Genomic DNA, 17770 nt, shown 5'->3' with positions numbered 1-17770 from the left:
TCCTGATCCATCTGGCGATGGTAGTTTTTGAGGCTCCAAGCCCCTTATTCTTGCCTTCTGTTACAACGAAGAGCCTTTTTGTTCTCCTCCAGCTCTCAACCCTTTGTAGGTAAATGGTTAGCGCCCTTTTCACATCTAGCTTGTGAAGCCTCCTTTCTTTCTCATTAGTTGGTTTTGCACAGAAAGATGGTAGTACTATTTCTTGGTTGATGTGGAACGATGAGACTACTTTGGGCAGGAAGTGAGGATTTGTCCTTAGGACAACTTTGTTCTCAAAAAAATTCAGGAATGGCTCTTCTGCCCAGAGGGCCTGCAACTCCGATACCCGTCTTGTGGATGTTACTGCCACCAGGAATGCCACTTTGGTCGTTAGCCACTTCACCGGCACCTCTTCTAGGGGCTCGAAGGGGCTCTCGGTTAACGTATTTAGCACTAAATTGAGATCCCATGGTGTGGTTGGGCTACGAAATTCTGGCCTTATCCTCTTGGATGCCTGTATGAACCTTTGTACATACTTGTCTTCTGCGATTCTCCTGTCTAGGATGGCGCCTAGCGCAGACACCTGGACTTTTAATGTACTAACTGATAACTTCTTATCCAGTCCTGACTGGAGGAAGTCGAGTACTGTTGGTATGGCCCTATGATCCTTCCTCTGGATTATACAGAACTGTGTGTATGTCTTCCAGATTCTATAGTATGTGCCTGATGTTGAGCTCTTCCTGGCCTTTAGCAAGGTCTTCACTACTTTAGAAGAGAAGCCCCTATTTACCAGGGTTCTGGTTTCAGCAACCATGCCGCTAGGTTCCAGTCTCTGGGTTGATGTTGCGCATATCTTCCCTGCCATAGCAGGTCTTCTTGGTCTGGTAGTTTCCAAGGCTCTGCTACTGCCATCCTGACTAGTTTCTGAAACCAGGCTCTCCTTGGCCATGTGGGCACAATGATTATTACTGTTGCCTTTTCCTTCTGTATCTTGTTCAGTATCCTTGATATAACCGGAAAGGGTGGAAACACATACATCAGGCCTTGTTCCCACTGACACGTCAGTGCGTCCGTGTCCCAGGACCCTTCTTCCCAGTGTCTGGATATGAACTTCTCCACTTTCCTGTTGCTTCTGGTTGCCATGAGGTCTATCCTTGGATAGCCCCATCTCTGAGCTATCTTTTCGAATACTCCTTGGGATAATTCCCACTCCCCTGGGTTTATCTGCTTTCTGCTCAGGGCATCTGCTTGCTGGTTTTCTCTTCCTGCTATAAAAACTGCTACGAGACTGCTCGTCCAGGCTTCTGCCCAGCTCAGCACCGTTGCTGCTGCTGTCATCATCGCTCTGCTCTTCGTACCTCCCTGCTTGTTGAGGTACGCTACTACTACTGCATTGTCTGTTCTGATTATTATGTCTCTGCGATATAGCTGGGATTGGAAGTACTGACACGCCTCCCTCACTGCGTTCATCTCCCTGATGTTCGAGTGAAGTGTTCCTTCTTGCCTTGACCACTGTCCTTGGGCTGTTGCCCCCTCGCATACTGCCCCCCATCCTGCCATGCTGGCATCGGTTGTTATTAGCACCTGTTCTCCTGTGGTAAAGGACTTGCCTTGTCCCAGTCTTCCACTTGACCCCCACCAGAGCAGGTCTTGCTTGGCTCCTCTTGACAGTATGATCCTCTGTGTGGTCCTCTTGCTGTCTCCGTTCCACTGAGACAGAAAGCAGTTTTGTATGCCTCTTGTGTGGAACCTTGCCCAGCTTACAGCATCTGAAGCCGCCGACATTAGGCCCAGTAGCCTTAAGCAGTCTGCTGAACTGACTGTTCTTCTTGCTAGGAAGTAGCCTATTTCCTGTTTTAGCTTGGCTATTCTTTCCTGCGTCAGCATAGCCTTCATTGTTCTTGAGTTTATGACAACCCCCAGATATTTCACCGCTGTTGCGGGCTGAAGCTGGCTTTTGTCTAGATTTATGATCCAGCCATGTTCTTGGAGAAATTGCATTACTCTGTGAGTGTGGCTTACTGCTTGATCTTCTGACCGAGCCATTACTAATAGGTCGTCCAAGTATGCCCATACTGTGATGCCTTCTTCTCTTAGCTTTGCTACCAGCACCACCAGGATCTTGGTGAATGTCCTTGGGGATGTTGACAGGCCGAATGGCAGAGCTGTGAACTGGTAGGTTACGCCTGATAAGCGGAATCTTAAGAATTTTTGGTGTTCTAAGTAGATAGGTATGTGAAGGTAGGCATCCCTGAGGTCTATTGTAGCCAAGAATGCGTTTTTCTTTATATCCGGGAGTATCGACCTGAGAGATTCCATCTTGAATTTCCTTGCTACCACGTACGCATTCAGCCTTCTCAGATCTAGGATGGTCCTGAATCCTCCCGATTGTTTCTTGACCACAAAAAACCTTGATTGCCAACCCATCATCTCTTGTCCTTTCGGGACCTCCACCACCACTCCTTGTGCTACCATGTTTTGCAGACTCTGCTTCAGCGCCCGCCTTTCTTCCCTGTCTTTTGGTATGGGTGACTCTTCCAGCCATACTCCAGGGTCTTGTATGAATTCTATTTTGTATCCTGATGATACTGCTTCCATCACCCACTTGTCCTTGGTAGATTGGGCCCAGACTGAGTGGAATTTTTTTAGTCTGCCCCCTACCTTCTGCTTGGCGTCATTGGGTTTGTTTGTATCCAAACCGTCCATCTCTGCCCCTTTGTCCACGAAAGGAGCTCCGCCCACCGGACCAGGGTCTCCTGTACCCTCTGCCCGGCCTGTATGTTCTTGCCTCCTTGAAGTCTTGGAACTGGGGTCTTTGTGATCTGTTCGGTGGTTTCTTAAACCCTCTGTCTTGAGGAAGCCATGTAGATTTTCCCCCTGTCGTTTTTGATATGATGTCGTCCAAGTCTTTCCCGAATAGGTAATCCCCTTGAAACGGGAGTGAAACCAGTTTGTTTTTGGACTGGGCGTCCGCCGACCATGATTTGAGCCATAGAGCTCTCCTGGTTACTGCGGCATTTGCGTTTGACCTAGCTGCCAGCCTGACCGCGTCTAGTGATGCATCGCATATGAACTCAACAGCGATTTGAACATTCTGTATTATTTTAAGGAGTTCTGACCTCTTCACTCCATCCAGTAAGTCAGACTCCAAGTCCTGACACCAGGATCTCAATACCCTTGAGGTCACTGCTATCGCCGAGGATGATTTAATGGAGGCCCCTGACGTAATATGCTGCTTACGCAGGCTCATCTCCATCTTCCTTTCCATTGCGTCTTTAAACGCATTGGCGTCTTCAAGTGGTAAGGTAGTTTTCCTTGCCAGTCTGGCAATGGCTGAGTCTACTTTGGGAGCCGTCTCCCATTTCTTCACTTGCTCCGTGTCAAATGGGTACATCTTGTTAACCCTAATTGGTACAGCTATTTTCTTATCTGGATTAGTCCATTCCTCCTCCACTATGTCTTGTAGTGGTTTGGATAGTGGAAAGGACTTGGGCTTTCTCTTCTTATCCTTGAAGAGAAGGTCTTGTAACCTCCCTTCCTCTTGTGGATCCTCAATATTGAGTGACTTGTTTATTAGGGTAAGTAAGTTGTTAAGGAGATCCGGATTAAAATCCAGCTCCGCTTTCTCCTGTGTCACTTCCCCTTCTTCCACTTCCTCTTGTGGATCAATGGCGGGCCCTTCCCCTGGGTCAGAGTCCTCGGAAGGTAGTTCCCTGGGTCTTTTGTGCGACCCCTTCTTCAGATCTTCCTTTGTAACAAAGGTGTCTGCTAGGGAAGTTTTCAACATGGCTACTAAGTCCGCCATCTGTTCTGGCCTCATTATGGGGGCTTTCTTGCAGCTATCACACACCATGCCCTTGCATTTCTCTGGCAGGGGCGTATCACACACCGAGCATTTGGACGTATGTAATTTTTTATGCTTCTGTTTACACTCCAGTTTATCCTTGCTTGATTCTGACCTGTAAACACATAATCCCTTGCTTAATGGCTGTCCATTTCACATGCATTCCTTTCATTTTCCTTTAGGCTTACCCCGATTTTCCTTGCTGCTTTTTATCCTCCTCCATAACTGCAATCACTGTAGCACAAGATAAGGTAATCAGAAATATGCCTGATAACATTGCAGTATAGTGCTCCGTTAGCAAGCTAACATTGGAGCCTTACCCGGTGTCAGTCTGGGTTGGTGAGTATCAGCAGCGTTTTCTGGCTGTACGCGGCGCCATTTTAAGACCTGGCGTTGTTTGTCATAGGGGCGCGCCCTGCGCCTCCTAATGACATCACATTCCCCATAAGACGGCAGCGTGCGCGCGCGCGCGCGTCCTCATGCACCTGTTGACGCCAGACGACGCGTCTGACGTCGCCTCCAGCGCTTCCTGTGTCCGTGCTCCATGTGGGGGAGAGACGCTGCGCAGCATGGCGCGCGAGTCCCGCTGTAGCTCCCCTGTGTTCCTGGACATGCGGCAGGTATTTTTTCGGGGATTCTTCCCATAACCCCCAGCCACTTTCAGCGGAGGGGGGTTCACCAGACAGGGGTCCCAACTACACTGGGTAGCGGGTAGCCTTCTTTGCCTAAACCCCAACTGCACTAGGCAGCGGGGAAGGTAGCAGCATTGTGGGGTAAGCCTCCTCTACCTGGAAAGGAAAAAAAGACACTGAGCCTCTGTAGGGGCGGTCCTTATATAGGGGCAGTGTTGTGTCTTTTTTTCCTTTCCAGATCTACCTAATGAGGGGAAGAACCCATAGTGCAGCTGCCATGGGGAGGTAGAGGAAATGACTATTTTTGTAAAAGCAGCAAATAAAAAGTTGTTTTTTGTTGGCTAGTGTTATCAGCAAATTTGAGGACGGTGTTCGACCTGTAAGCTGGTGTACAGTCAGAGGAAAAATGGAATAAAGAAACCGACTCAGCCAAGTGTCTGGGTAGAAGAACAAATGGATCCCGACCTCACATCCTGAAGTTTGTTGGTCAGGATATCCATTATCCAATTACACATGGAACTATTGATTTCTAAACTTAACAGTTCAGTGATAAACTTTTGCCGCGATAACAGTATTAAATGCAGAACTGAAATCTATAATAAACCGAGCATATGAGTTACTTATATCTAGATGTGTTAATCAGCAGGGAAATCTTCTGTGCGTCTATTACTGCGATATGCAAACAGATATTGACCTAATTAGCCTTCAGATGCACTAGGAACAAACGCTCAAAATATTTCATTACAATTGGAGCGAGTGCCACAGGACGGCAATCGTACATACCAATTGGACTAGAACTCTTTGGTATCGGAATAGCAGCCATATGTTCAATATTCCAGGAAATGGACAGATTGTAAACGTCCATAAAGACCCCTGCTAACTGCCCAGCGCAAGCTTTAAGTACATGCCCCGGGATACCATCAGGTCCGGCAGCGTTACTTGCATCGATTGGACTCAATACCGCACACACCTCTGTAGATTTAAAAGTCAGGGATTGATGATCTAAAGGCAATCTAGTCACATTCATTTTATTCCCTCTGTCAACACATACAAATGGTTTAAGGTAATTAGAAAATAAACATCTGAAGCTGTCAAGTTCAATTTGCTTGCCTTACAGTCACAAATGACCTGGATGCCCGGCCAAATGCGTTGGGGGTCAGATATTAAAAGATGCTTGACTTTTAGACTATAGGCAATACTTCTATCTCATGATACAACTCCTTAACTTCGTCCTGGATTCACTAAATGCCTGGGCATCCCCCTTTCTGAAGGCGATGTAACGAGCCATCAGAAGGAGCCGAACCTCCTTGTTCAGCCACGGCTTCTGATTAGGGTAGATGATAATCTGCTTCCAATTTGAAACTGTGGAGATAGCAGTATTGATATAATCCAGCACCGGGGAAGTAACTATTAATATCCACTTGCTGGCCCTCCACAGCTTGTGTTTCAAATCTACTGCAATCCATATGTTCAAACTTTTCCTGCAACACAGAATCAGCCCCCATTGGCTAGACCTACCACTGGCTTCACTTGCTGTATGAGTGGGAAAGTACTTTGGTATCAAGAATACAAAAAGGAGGTACTAGTTTCTTTAAAAAAAATAAAATAAAACCAAGCAACCACACAAACAGTCAAAATTAAGGGTTGGAATCCTATGTCGTTGGAATTTTATAAGTTATTGATTACCCACAGATTTATGCAAAAGTCGACCATGGTGGAACCAATCTTCTTGACTGTATTAATTAAATATCTATTTAGTACCTTCTGACCTGCAGAAGGTATGTCAAAACATCTTACCTGTACATAAAGTTGGTTTATGAAGAGACTTTATAAAAGATCTGTCAAAATGTCTATGAAGCATCGGAGTAAACTGAAAATGAAATGAGAAGGGGGAAGAAAAAAAGGAAGCTAAATAGTCTGTATACGAAACAAAGAACATTGTTTTATACAGTTATTTCTAAGGGTATCCTGGTCTAGTTTTAATTTTAAGACAATGACTTAACCTCATTCCTTCAAAGAAGGCATGTATTTTTAGAAGTAACCAATCGTTTACTCATTCAAAAGGCCCCCCATACACTAGTCTGACTTGTCCTTAGGACAAGTCAGACCAAATTGTCCTTGAGGCTCACCTACGATTTAGCACTTGATGTGCCATTTTTACATGCGCTTTATCGCATGTAAACTCCCGGGGAGCTGGAGCAGTGGCGGGGAGCTGGAGCAGTGGCGGGAGCAAGAAAGCCAGGCAGCGGTAAGCGGCAGGGCGGGCAGCAGTGGGTGCCGGGCCAGGGAGCAGCAGCAGAAATTTTAAAAATATTGTGGCCGGACGGTTATTGGCCAAGAGAATTCTCTCAGCCAATCGACGGCATACCAATTAGCTGACGGCCAGGCTTTTGAAAGTATTTTTTAAATTCTGCTGCCGCTTCCCGCCCCTGCTGGCTGCCTGGCACAGGTAGCAGCCCAGCACCGTCGTACATACCGGATACATTGGTGAGTATTCAATGCCGGTGCGAGCGGCCGGCGAGGGGGTTAAACTGCGAGGATCACAGAAAACCCGTGATCCTCGCAGTTTAATCCCCGCGCCGGCCGCTCGCACTATGCAACGTTCCGGGGGAATCCTCGCCGTCACAGAACTGCGAGGATTCCCCTAAACTGCGAGAGCCGCGGCTAGTGCAGCAAACTCGCTGTAATTAGCCTCGGCTCTCGCAGCTTTTGGAGGCACATCCGCAAATTCCCCCTCAAAAAACGGAGCGAGGGGGAATTTGCGAATGAGGGGGGGTCAGTTGAATACTGACAGGGTGAGCGGTGACTGCGAGCAAAAAGTCCTGCTCGCAGTCACCGCTCGCCCACGGCATTGAATATATGCCATTGTGGGTGATAAATAGCACCCGCGATGGATCAAACCTGGACCAGGGACAGGAGCGCAGGAGAAACAGCTGCCAGCACTAATTTAATTCCCCACAATGAACAATACTGGGTGGACATTCTGGATTTCTTAATTAACTGGACATTGCTTACAGATATTTCCAGATAGTCAGTTTTGCTTAGGTTAGGATTACCACCTGACCCTTGTTCACATCTGTTAACTTAGGGTTTGTTTTTGTACAATCTATTTTACCAAATAAGCAATTAAATAAGTTTTCTGAAGATCTATTGCTTTATTATATCCGCACAATGAAGTGGAGGCATTAGCTAGTCAGTCTTGCCACACCGCTAACAAGAAATCAGTTCCTTCTTGGATACAATTTATCTGGATTCTACATTTTGAAACTTTCAACTCTAGAGCAAAACTCTGATAGGTCCCTCCACTATTGTAATGGGCCCAATAAAACCCGTCCAGATTTAAATCTAAATACAGCCATGTAAGACTTATTATTGCATATTAGAACAGTACTCAGTAGTGTAATAAATCTACAGACAGGTTATGTAATATTCCAGCCACCACTTTTAGTAGCTTCATTTTATAGATTTAGTTAGGTACAATTTGTCAGCAAGAAAGCTGCTCATAAACAGGTGGGAAGTAGGTTTCCTCCAACAGCTTTATTCAAGAGAGTTGTGACATCATTTAGGATTGTTCTGAAGTGCCAGAGGGTTTATGGAGCAAGACATCACTCATTCCTTTACATCTAATTCTATCCAATACTGCACACCCAATGTATTAATCATTCTGAACATCTGAGTCAGGATGAGGCGTGCCTTACTCTCCAGCTATAATTACAGTGCTCGGAAGTCAGAAACATTGTAGCTGCTCACTGCATAACTAGTAGAGTACGAGTATTTTGACTAGAACACGATGAAAAAAAAAAAAAAAAAAAAAAAAAAAGAAGGAGGTCTATTGCAGGGATAACTTTATATTCACATAGTAGTGACATTCTGCTAACAAGTCCATGAAAAAGGTACCATTCTACACAGATGTCTTATGAAACTTAATCAAATTTTTGCGCAAACAAGTTTTCCTGGCATTATAACCATTTTAATACTGCTCTCAGCACAGCACAAAATATAGATTTGTTCTTTCACTTGATGCTGCACACAAAAACTATGCAATGTCTGGGGGGGAGAGGGCGGAAAGTCAAGCATTCTAAAGAGATCGGACTAAAGCTGCGCATACAGTCCGTTTAACGGATCCGTTTGGGACTTAAATAGCACGCATCGCATGCCTTGTGCATGCAATGCGATGTGTAGCTAGTACAAAAAGTATGTGCAGCACATACTTTTTGTACCGTACTATGTGATGCGCGGGAGCGCACATCACATAGTACAGAATGGAGCGCGGTCAACTAACTGCTGTGCCTCACTAAGGGGGAAAAATAAAAAGGTGTGTACATAAACATTCTACTATACGAATAGTATAATCATCCCAAAACGGATACAAAAAGGTAAATAAAGCATCCAAACCTGATAGCTGTAAGTATGGTGAGAATCGTGTGCAGAATCTTTATAATGTGCTTTGTATTTGGAGTTATTCTCACTCTCCCAAATCATTTCTTTCACGTCTTCATCTTTATAATGAAAAAAAAATAAACATTATAAGCATCATAATACAGAGAAACAGTGCACAAATTTTTGTTGTCTCCAGTATTAAACTATTGTCATCGGGAAGCAGGAGAAATATGACTTTTACATTTCTTGGATCTTTTTGCCTGGACACTGAACATATGGAATACAAAGAAGTGAGTTATTAGTACACTTAATTGCTGTACAAAAAGATACCTTTATGTGTGAGGTATGCATAGTCACCCTTAAAGATTTGTTAAAATAAATCTTTATATGCTTTCATTAATCTGTGCCAGTGTGAGTTCGGTACACTCAATAACAAAGATACCTTTGCCTGACTAAATCCAGACGATAAAGGGCAAGCTCGACAGCCGTGCCCCTGTCCCGTTCTCGCTTGGCTCGACTGGAGCTCGGGATTCAATGTCCCGGCCGCCGAGAAGGGGGCGTGGCCGCGAGTTGATGACGGAAATAGACGAGCTCCGGCAGGAGCTCGTCTATTTCCGGCTTTTCTCGGCAGAACGAGCCCGACAGCTTATGCTGTCGGGCTCGTTCTGCGGTGAAACCCTGTTCAATGCTGTCGGGGAAGACAGCATTGAATAGGGCCCCGCAGCCATCTCCCCCGTCGGGAGATGGCTGCGGGAGCACGACTTTGTTTGAATACCCTCCTTAGTCACAACCAGAATATACATTGTTGTATTGAAAGGAACCTACTAAACAGTTCATCTTTGTTGTTTTTTATGGTCACGGACATATACTGTAAGGACAACGATCAGAGCATCCGTATTGGTCTTCTTCACCTTAAGATCAAGAACAAGGATGTGATCCATCTTTCCAATTTAAAAAAAAGGGACGTAAAACATATCTATGTGTTTTATTTAGGCGCACAGTGTTGACTTCCTTCGCATTCTCTATTGGTGCCCATACATTAGTACTATTTATGCCAGGATCGGGAAGAGAAGTTGGCCCAAATCGGATGCATTTGATGTCCCCCTCAGGCCCGACGCATGTCCCGTGAGCATTGGGCCTGAGCCGGTAGTCCCACCTGCTGCCCGTCCGACCTCAGATTCACACCCCCCCCCCCCCCAGCAGCATGGTTACATGTGATACTTCGCATGTGAAAGGACCCCATGCAGTGTATCGCATGCAATACTGCCACCCGGGAATGTCTCAGGTGGTTCAGGGGGGCGGAATGGCCCATACACTGCTGCAATACATTGCAGTAGTGTATGGGCACCTTGGCAATTTCAGATCTGACAGTGTATGGCCAGCATTACTAGTTCCCTTCTACTTGAATATTGTTTATTCAATACAGATATTTCATATAGGCTATGTTCAATATAATTACCCATGTCTAGCATATGCTATTTTCATATATATCACATATCCAAAATACTATGGGCAGACACAGCACACATTTTATTTCATCAGGCCTCAGTCTCCAGTTTCAGATTACACCATTAAATTAAGTGTAAAGAATTTGCCACTTTCACATTTATACTAAATGTAGAATTTAAAAATTTGAATTACATTTTTTCTACCTCAATACTGCAATATCTATAAAGCAATATATGGATTTATAGTCACGTACTGTATACATAGCAATCACTACTTCAGTGCTAATATAAGGAGATGGACTTCCCACTCCATATCCACTGCATACAGCCCTCTTTGTAGATTTTCCCATTTGGCAGATTGTGTACAAGCATCTCTGAAGCAGCCATTTTTGTGTGTCAAAGTATGAGAGGTTAAACAACTTTAATTCATCCATAAATCCAATAATTCTTCAACAATACTGCAAAGTTTTCTGCGGTTTGCAGGCATTTCACCTTATATAAACATACCATGGAAATGCCCAGAAAGCTTCTTGTGAATCCTACAAACATGAATATACAAATTCCAACCACAGGAAGAAAAGAAAGCAGCTTGATGATTGCATTCAGCAGCTCTAAAAGGTTGGTAAAGCCCAGTACACACGGGGCGATTATAGAAAGAATCATCGGGGATATGATCGCTCAGCAGCTGTATCCACATTTGTCCAGGGAGACGCGTGCTACTGCGACCAGCCCTGCAGTGGTCGCTGGTCCAGCAACTACCCCCAGCAGAGTGTCTCATTTTCATCAGTGATCATAGCTGGTGGCTGATGAAAACAGGACACTAGTCGATATAAGTCCTAGATGATGAGCTCAACAACTTCTATTGCAGGTTTGAAAAAGTAGCCTACAGTGAACCAAACCATACCCTCTGTGCTGCCCCAAATGTCGACAGCCAACTCCAGGTCACCCAAGTAGAGGTGGAGATGTTCAAGAGGGCCAAACCAAGAAAAGCACCAGGTTCTGACGGGGTGTCACCATCTGCCTTGAGAGTATGAGAGGTCAACTTGCCCCCATATTCAACAGGATCTTCAACAAATCACTGGAGCTACGCAAGGTTCCCTCCGGCCTCAAAAGCTTCACTATTGTTCCGGTCCCCAAGAAATCCACTATTAAAAGTCTGAACGACTACTGGCCGATCGCTCTGACGTCTGTGATCATGAAAACATTCAAGCGCCTGGTAGGGAACCACCTGAAAGAGGTGACCGGCCACTAGCTAGACCCCCTCCAGTTCGCCTACCAATCTAAATCGATGCGTTGAGGATGCAGTCAAGCTGGGCCTGCACTACATTCTGCAGCACCTGGATATGCCTGGTACCTAATCAAGGGTCCTGTTTGTCGACTTTAGCACGGCTTTCAAACACAATCATCCCCAACATCCTCCACCCCAAACTACTCCGCCTAGGAGTCCCTGAAGCTACATGTTCTTGGATTGTGGACTATCTGAATGATAGAAAACAAGTTGTGAAAGCGGGGAAATTCACCTCCCAAGTGCGGTCCATCAGCACAGGAGCCCCCCAGGGCGGTGTACTCTCACGCCTGCTCTTCTCTTTGTACACCAACAACTAAACCTCAGAGGTGCAATCAGTAAAGATGATCAAATTCCCCAATGACACTACCGTCATTGGCCTTATCAAGGATGGGGACGAATCGCTACAGACAAGAAGTGGACCGATTGCCCCGGTGGTGCAGCAGCAACCATCTAGAGCTCAACCCACTCAAAACAGTTGAGATGTTAGTGAACTTTAGGAAGAATGCTGTTGGTGTTCCTCCGCTAACAATTGCTGACAGTGTGGTGTCACTAGTGGACTCATTCAAGTTTCTAGGAACCAATCTCCCGGGACCTTAAATGGGGGCCCAACACTGATACTATGGTTGGAAAAGCGCAGCAGAGGCTATTCTTCCTTAGGCAACTGAGGAAGTTCAACATCCCACAGAAGCTTCTTCTCCTCTTATACTACGCTATTGTGCAGTCTATACTATGCTCCTCAACTGGTCTGGTATGGCTCCGCTAGCGAGAGAGACAAATGCAGACTCCAAATGTTAGTCAGAACTGCGGAGAAGATAATCAGGACAGACCTTCCCTCTGTCCAGGACCTGTACCTGTCCAGAGCAAAAAAGCGGGCAACAAAGATAGTCAAGGACCAACTACATCCTGGCCATGACTTGTTTAACCTGCTGCCATCAGGCAGACGCTACAGGCTATTCCCACCATGTCCACCAGAAGCCTAAAAAGTTTCTTCCCTCAAGCGGTTCACCTGCTGACACGTGAACTCCTGAACACCTCACTGTCTAGTCACGCCAAAACCCTTTGCACATAATCTAACACGGTGTCCCCTCGGAATAACTTTCTGTATGACCGTACATGTTCCCCCACCTGCTTATATTGTTTATACTGTATGCTGCTTACTTGTTACCCACCTGGCTGCTGCACAGCAAACCGAAAACAAATTCCTAGTATACGCAAGTATACCTGGCCAAAAAAGCAGATTCTGATTATCCCTCCACGAGCATATCGCCCCGTATGTATGGGGCATAACATTTAGTACAATACCAGCCAGAATTCAAAGAGACTTTTTCCGCTTCCTTTTGGATTGAATTTGCATTTATATTCACCCATTGGGAAAGCACCAGAACAGGTTTACACAAAGTAGAGGAAAAACATCCTTGGAGCTCGTCTTTAAAATAAAGCTAGGTAACAAGGTCATTTAATGTGCAATCCGTGGAAATTGTGACATAACTCATTTTTACCACAATATTTTTTAATGAAACAAGGGACCAGCAATTTTTACTTATAATTAAAAGGTCATATCGCTTACCCATATCGAGTTCTATTACATCCCTGGTATCAAAATGAAAGTTGCTTAAGTCTGCAAACACAAGAGAAATAAGTTTTATAAAATGGTAGCAAAATAATCTTTATATTCTTAAAAAGTGTGTACTAAAATATACTACAGACCTTATCAAGAGTTTATAATAATCTTAAAGGTGCCCATACACGTTACAATTATTGTATGCAATATCGGATCTCAGTTTTGCGATGAAATGAGATCTAGTACAAAAAGTATGTGCTGCACATACTTTTTGTTCTAGATCTCATCACAAAACCACGATGTGATGAGATGCGATATTGTATACAATAATTGTAACGTGTATGGGCCCCTTTACAGCTACTTTGCGCTTTCTAGTGAGAATGTCACCTAAAAGGTATTTTTGATGCCCCAATCTATCCTCCTGCAAACCGAGACCCTTGTTATATAGTTCTATAAACCATAGGTTGTGTGAAAGAACTAAATGCAAGTAAACAGAAAATATTCACACTGCATAGTTGACAATGGAGGGAAGGAAGTTAAGGCCTCCATAAAATGATTTTGCACGATATAATTTGATTACGACCTTTCGGGACGATACAGAATTTGTAAAGTTGCAAATCGTATGCGTTTTCAATCCAAACCACAATCCTATGAGTTGCTACAGCTGCACTACTGATTTATTGGAATCACATGGAACCGGATGGAAAATGGAGTGTTTTTTTTGTGCATGCAAAGTATCGCATGACGTTTGACTGGCCTCCAGCCCATCACATATATCTTATGGTACAATTGTATATCATAAGATATCGTGGCTAGACATATCTTATACAAAAATAGCAGAAAAGTACACAATCGTATGGAATCAGTCCCAGGATGGTCCAGGAGGAGATCAAGTTAAATCGCATCCAACTTCAGAGTCAGATATATCGTTTGGGGCCATTAACTTTATGTACAAATCCGATTCCTTCTCTATTGCTTTTATAGTGTTTTTAGACAATAAATAATAGCAGATACGTTTATTTGAAATAAGTGCTCATGAGACAGGCAAAGCAAATGTATCTTATCCATTTATAATACATACATGAATTTACTATATTTACACCAGTTCTGACGTTTAGCTGATAAACAATACCATTACATAAGTTGTCACTAATGGATCAAAATAAAAGTTACTCCTGTCATCATAACCATGTGTCCCCATTTGTGGGGTATTGGGGCTGTGCCCTAAACAATGGTTCTTTATTGTTAGAGAGCATTGATACAATTCTAGATAGCATTGCCATACACATTACAACGCCACAACGAATGCCCATGCACACAATCCGCACCTTTCATTCTGGTATTATGTTTCTTTCAGTTTCAATGTTACAACTGTACTGTATATGTGTGCTGCCAACACTAAAGGTCCCATACACTAGGCTGAGGTATCGCATGAGATACCCGGGGCAAGTAACAGGGCAGCTCGCGGTGCCTGGATCACATACGGTCCTTTAGCATTCGACCCAGCCAAGGCTGTCACAGGCTGCCAGATCCAACAAATCTTTAGTGCAGCACTTGCAATCTCCGACTCTGATCCAACGCGCACTAGACCATGGTTCGGAGTCAAAGACAAAACCCATAGGATTTGCTACTTTTCACCCGATTTCTAAGCACGATCCGTTAACAATTGGGATAAAAGAGCTCAATTCATATAAGTGTATGGTCAGCTTTTGACACATTTATACATGATCTTTACTTTGTCCTAAGCTATCCCAGACACAGCCTCATCTATGTGGAAGGTGAGCAACAATACTGCAAGTGATGACCGAGAGCCAAAGAGAATAAGCGCCAAGGGAGGCAGAGCAGCAGTACGCCATGCCAGCTGGAGGGACAGCCCAAGCAGCACCAGGAGCTGTGGCTCCAAAGCACAGGTGCTATGTATTAGGACATGGCTGAGCCAGGATACAAGGATAAAGGTAGAAACTCCAGTTGGCAGGGCATGTGGTACCACCGCAGCTGGAGACAACCCAAGCAGCACCTGGAGAGGTGTCTACAATACACAGACGTTATGTATTAGGAAATGGCTGTGCTGGGATACAAGGACAAAGGTAGGAACTCCAACTGGCAGGGCATGCTGAGACCTGTGGTACCACTCCAGCTGGAGATCCTGTAGAAGCAGCACCAAGAGCTGTGGCTACAATACACAGGTGCTATGTAAGGAGATGGCTGAGTCAGGATACAAAAAGGTAGCAATTCCAGTTGGCAGGGCATACTGACATCTGTAGTGCCACACCAGCTGGAGAGCCTGTCCAAGCAGCACCAGAAGCTGTGGCTACAATACAAAGGGTATGGCTGAGCAAGCCACTGACATGCAAGGGCAAAAGGTAGGGACTCCAACTGGCAGGTCATGCTGAGACCTGTGTTACCACAGGCTGCCTAGCTCTGACAGGAAGGGTGAGAACATCCACACACCATGCTGCTGGCACGGGCACACTGGGCAGGGGGAGGTAACCGCCGCACACTGTGTGACACACGGGGGGTGTGAGGGAGGGAAGCCGGCTCTCTGCCCCTCACACAAGATCACCCAGTGCGGCCAGGAGGTACGCGGCTCAGCGCCACCTCCCGCATTGATCGCGTGCTCTCTCCTCGCGTTATTTATCTCTGTTCACCCCTTCCCCGCGGCCGCGGTGCTCTTGGCGCGCAGACTCACCTGACACCCGCCGGCCGGCCTGCTGAAAACGGCCTTTACGACAGCCGTGAGTGAGGAGCTTCCCGGCGAAGCGGAGTGTGGATGTCTCTGAGACGGCGACGGAACCCGTGTCCGTCCAAAAGAGCCCCTCCGCGACCGGGAGCCGGCTCTCTACAGGCCAGCGCTGCGATAAGCTAGCATCGGTAAACCCTTGTGTTGTGTTCGGCTGATTTTCAATAAAGTTTCCGTTGTTGACAGGAAAAATACCCCCGCTGGGAGTGTTCTTTGTCTCCACGGGTGGGCGCCCTAAGAGAGAATAGGGCCGGTCATGTGACCCGGTGTGCGGTGTCCGCCGCCATATTTGATGGCAAAAAAAAGAACTATCATTTAAGTACCCTAGAGATACTTAGTGAATTGTCTCATTACAGATTTTTTTTATATACATGTGCTTTGTAACTAGGATGCTGTTTAATATGTGTTTTTTATATACAGATTAAGAGACAATTTGACCACTTAACTGCATGTTGCCCTCATCAAAGATGGTCGCTGCAGCACGGACGGTAGACACAGGACGGTGGGAGGAGGCGCTGTGGCACATTATGCTAAACTGCCTTGGCTTGGCTGCCAGTGCTGCATGCTGTGTACTCTGTGCTTACACTGCTTAGGGTGAGCGCTTTGCTGGAGCTGCTGCCTTTCCTACACAGATAAGGGAGAGACTGGAGATATGTCTACCTCATCAGGCCACCAAGGTGATGATGCATTTGGATCATGTCACTAATATACATGTGTAGTGAAATCAGTGATCATCTGTGTGCATTGCATCTTTCACAGCTGAGTGGTCAATAATGGACAGTCATTGTTATTTACAGTTCATTAAATTAATGGTCACGTTAATATGCACTGGATACATTCCATTGATTGATTCATGTTATGTGGGTGTGTAAAATTAATTAATATTATTTTTTCTGATAATTGCGTCAACCGCTACATTATTTGCTAAATAAGTCCTGAAGATGGTTGTCCAAAATGCCTTGAAGTTGTAACCTAACTAGCTTTAAGCTGCCCATTGATTGTGCTAACCTGCCAGGTAAATGTCTGATTTAAAAGATTGTCGTTTAGTTTATGGACATGATTGAAACAGGGTTGACACATGAATTGATTTTTCATATCTGCCTGATCCACTGGATGGTTCAGTTTAATGAAATGAAGTTGAGATTGCCTTCATACATAGGGGGCCTAATTCATCATGGATTACTAAACAGAGAATTCGCAAATTGAGCAATTATCGAACAACTGCACGTGCGCAGCATTCGAATAGCGCATGCGCAAGGTCAGTTAGTGAAAAAATATCCGTACACATAGAAGTCACAGAGTACGCGCAGTTTGATTGACAGGAAGCTGGGTTTAGGGGTGGAAACCTGGCCTTTTCAAAGTGTGCTTGTGAAAACTTAGGCGTGCCCAGGTGTTTTTTGGGTGGGTCTCTGTGACATCAGCGATTCTGCCCCCAGTACACTGCAAATTCTTTGATTAGCGATCCAGGCTGAATTAGGCCCTGTGTATGGTATGGATGCACTATATGGAGCAGTTGGCACCTTCTCTATGCTTGTAAACTGCACGATCATGGCGTACGTTGCCGACTTTAGGCAGCACAGTTGGTGTAATAGTTAGCTTTACTGCTTCATAGCACTATCTTGTGTTCAATTCCTACCATTGCCATCCTACCTAAGGAGGCATACACACAGGGCACTTTTAAGCTGTTTTCTAAGCATGGATTGCTCCAGGTGTATACACTGAGCAATGGTGAATCGCTTGACTTAACCTTGACTATATGTAGTCAAAATCTGCTTAGCAAGTAACATCACATAGCTCCTTGTGTACAGAATGAGCGATCTAGAACTTTATATCTACTCCACCACCTCCCCTCTGAGCCCTCCTCTTGATTTTTACTTGTGTTGCTTAGCTAAATGGTA

At 45.2% G+C, this 17770-nt stretch overlaps 2 protein-coding genes across 4 annotated transcripts in view; one reads left to right on the top strand and one right to left on the bottom strand.

Annotated features, from left to right (window-relative positions):
- SENP1 (SUMO specific peptidase 1) overlaps nucleotides 1-16094 on the bottom strand; it is a 40862-nt gene extending 24768 nt beyond the window's left edge. The window contains exons 1-4 of one of the 2 annotated variants that reach the window (XM_083169491.1): nucleotides 15822-16094; nucleotides 13139-13189; nucleotides 8851-8954; nucleotides 6253-6325 (exon numbers count right to left, since the gene is read on the bottom strand). In XM_083169491.1, the coding sequence (XP_083025617.1) occupies nucleotides 6253-6325; nucleotides 8851-8954; nucleotides 13139-13142 (181 nt within the window). In that variant the 5' untranslated portion in view covers nucleotides 13143-13189; nucleotides 15822-16094. Of the gene's footprint in view, nucleotides 1-6252; nucleotides 6326-8850; nucleotides 8955-13138; nucleotides 13190-15583; nucleotides 15750-15821 lie in introns of those variants that run through there. The other variant, XM_083169492.1, reaches the window with a different exon arrangement.
- Nucleotides 15908-17770, top strand: part of PFKM (phosphofructokinase, muscle) — an 85015-nt gene continuing 83152 nt past the window's right edge. The window contains exon 1 of one of the 2 annotated variants that reach the window (XM_083169490.1): nucleotides 15908-16003. Coding sequence is in view for 1 of the 2 variants with exons in the window: in XM_083169488.1 (XP_083025614.1) it covers nucleotides 16525-16549 (25 nt within the window). In the remaining variant the exon portion in view is untranslated. Of the gene's footprint in view, nucleotides 16004-16321; nucleotides 16550-17770 lie in introns of those variants that run through there. The other variant, XM_083169488.1, reaches the window with a different exon arrangement.

Source organism: Crinia signifera, chromosome 2, assembly GCF_055691185.1.
Source record: "Crinia signifera chromosome 2, ASM5569118v1, whole genome shotgun sequence".
NCBI lineage: Eukaryota > Metazoa > Chordata > Amphibia > Anura > Myobatrachidae > Crinia > Crinia signifera.
The sequence above is the reverse complement of the archived record's forward strand: the minus strand, read 5'-3'. Positions and strand labels throughout refer to the sequence as shown.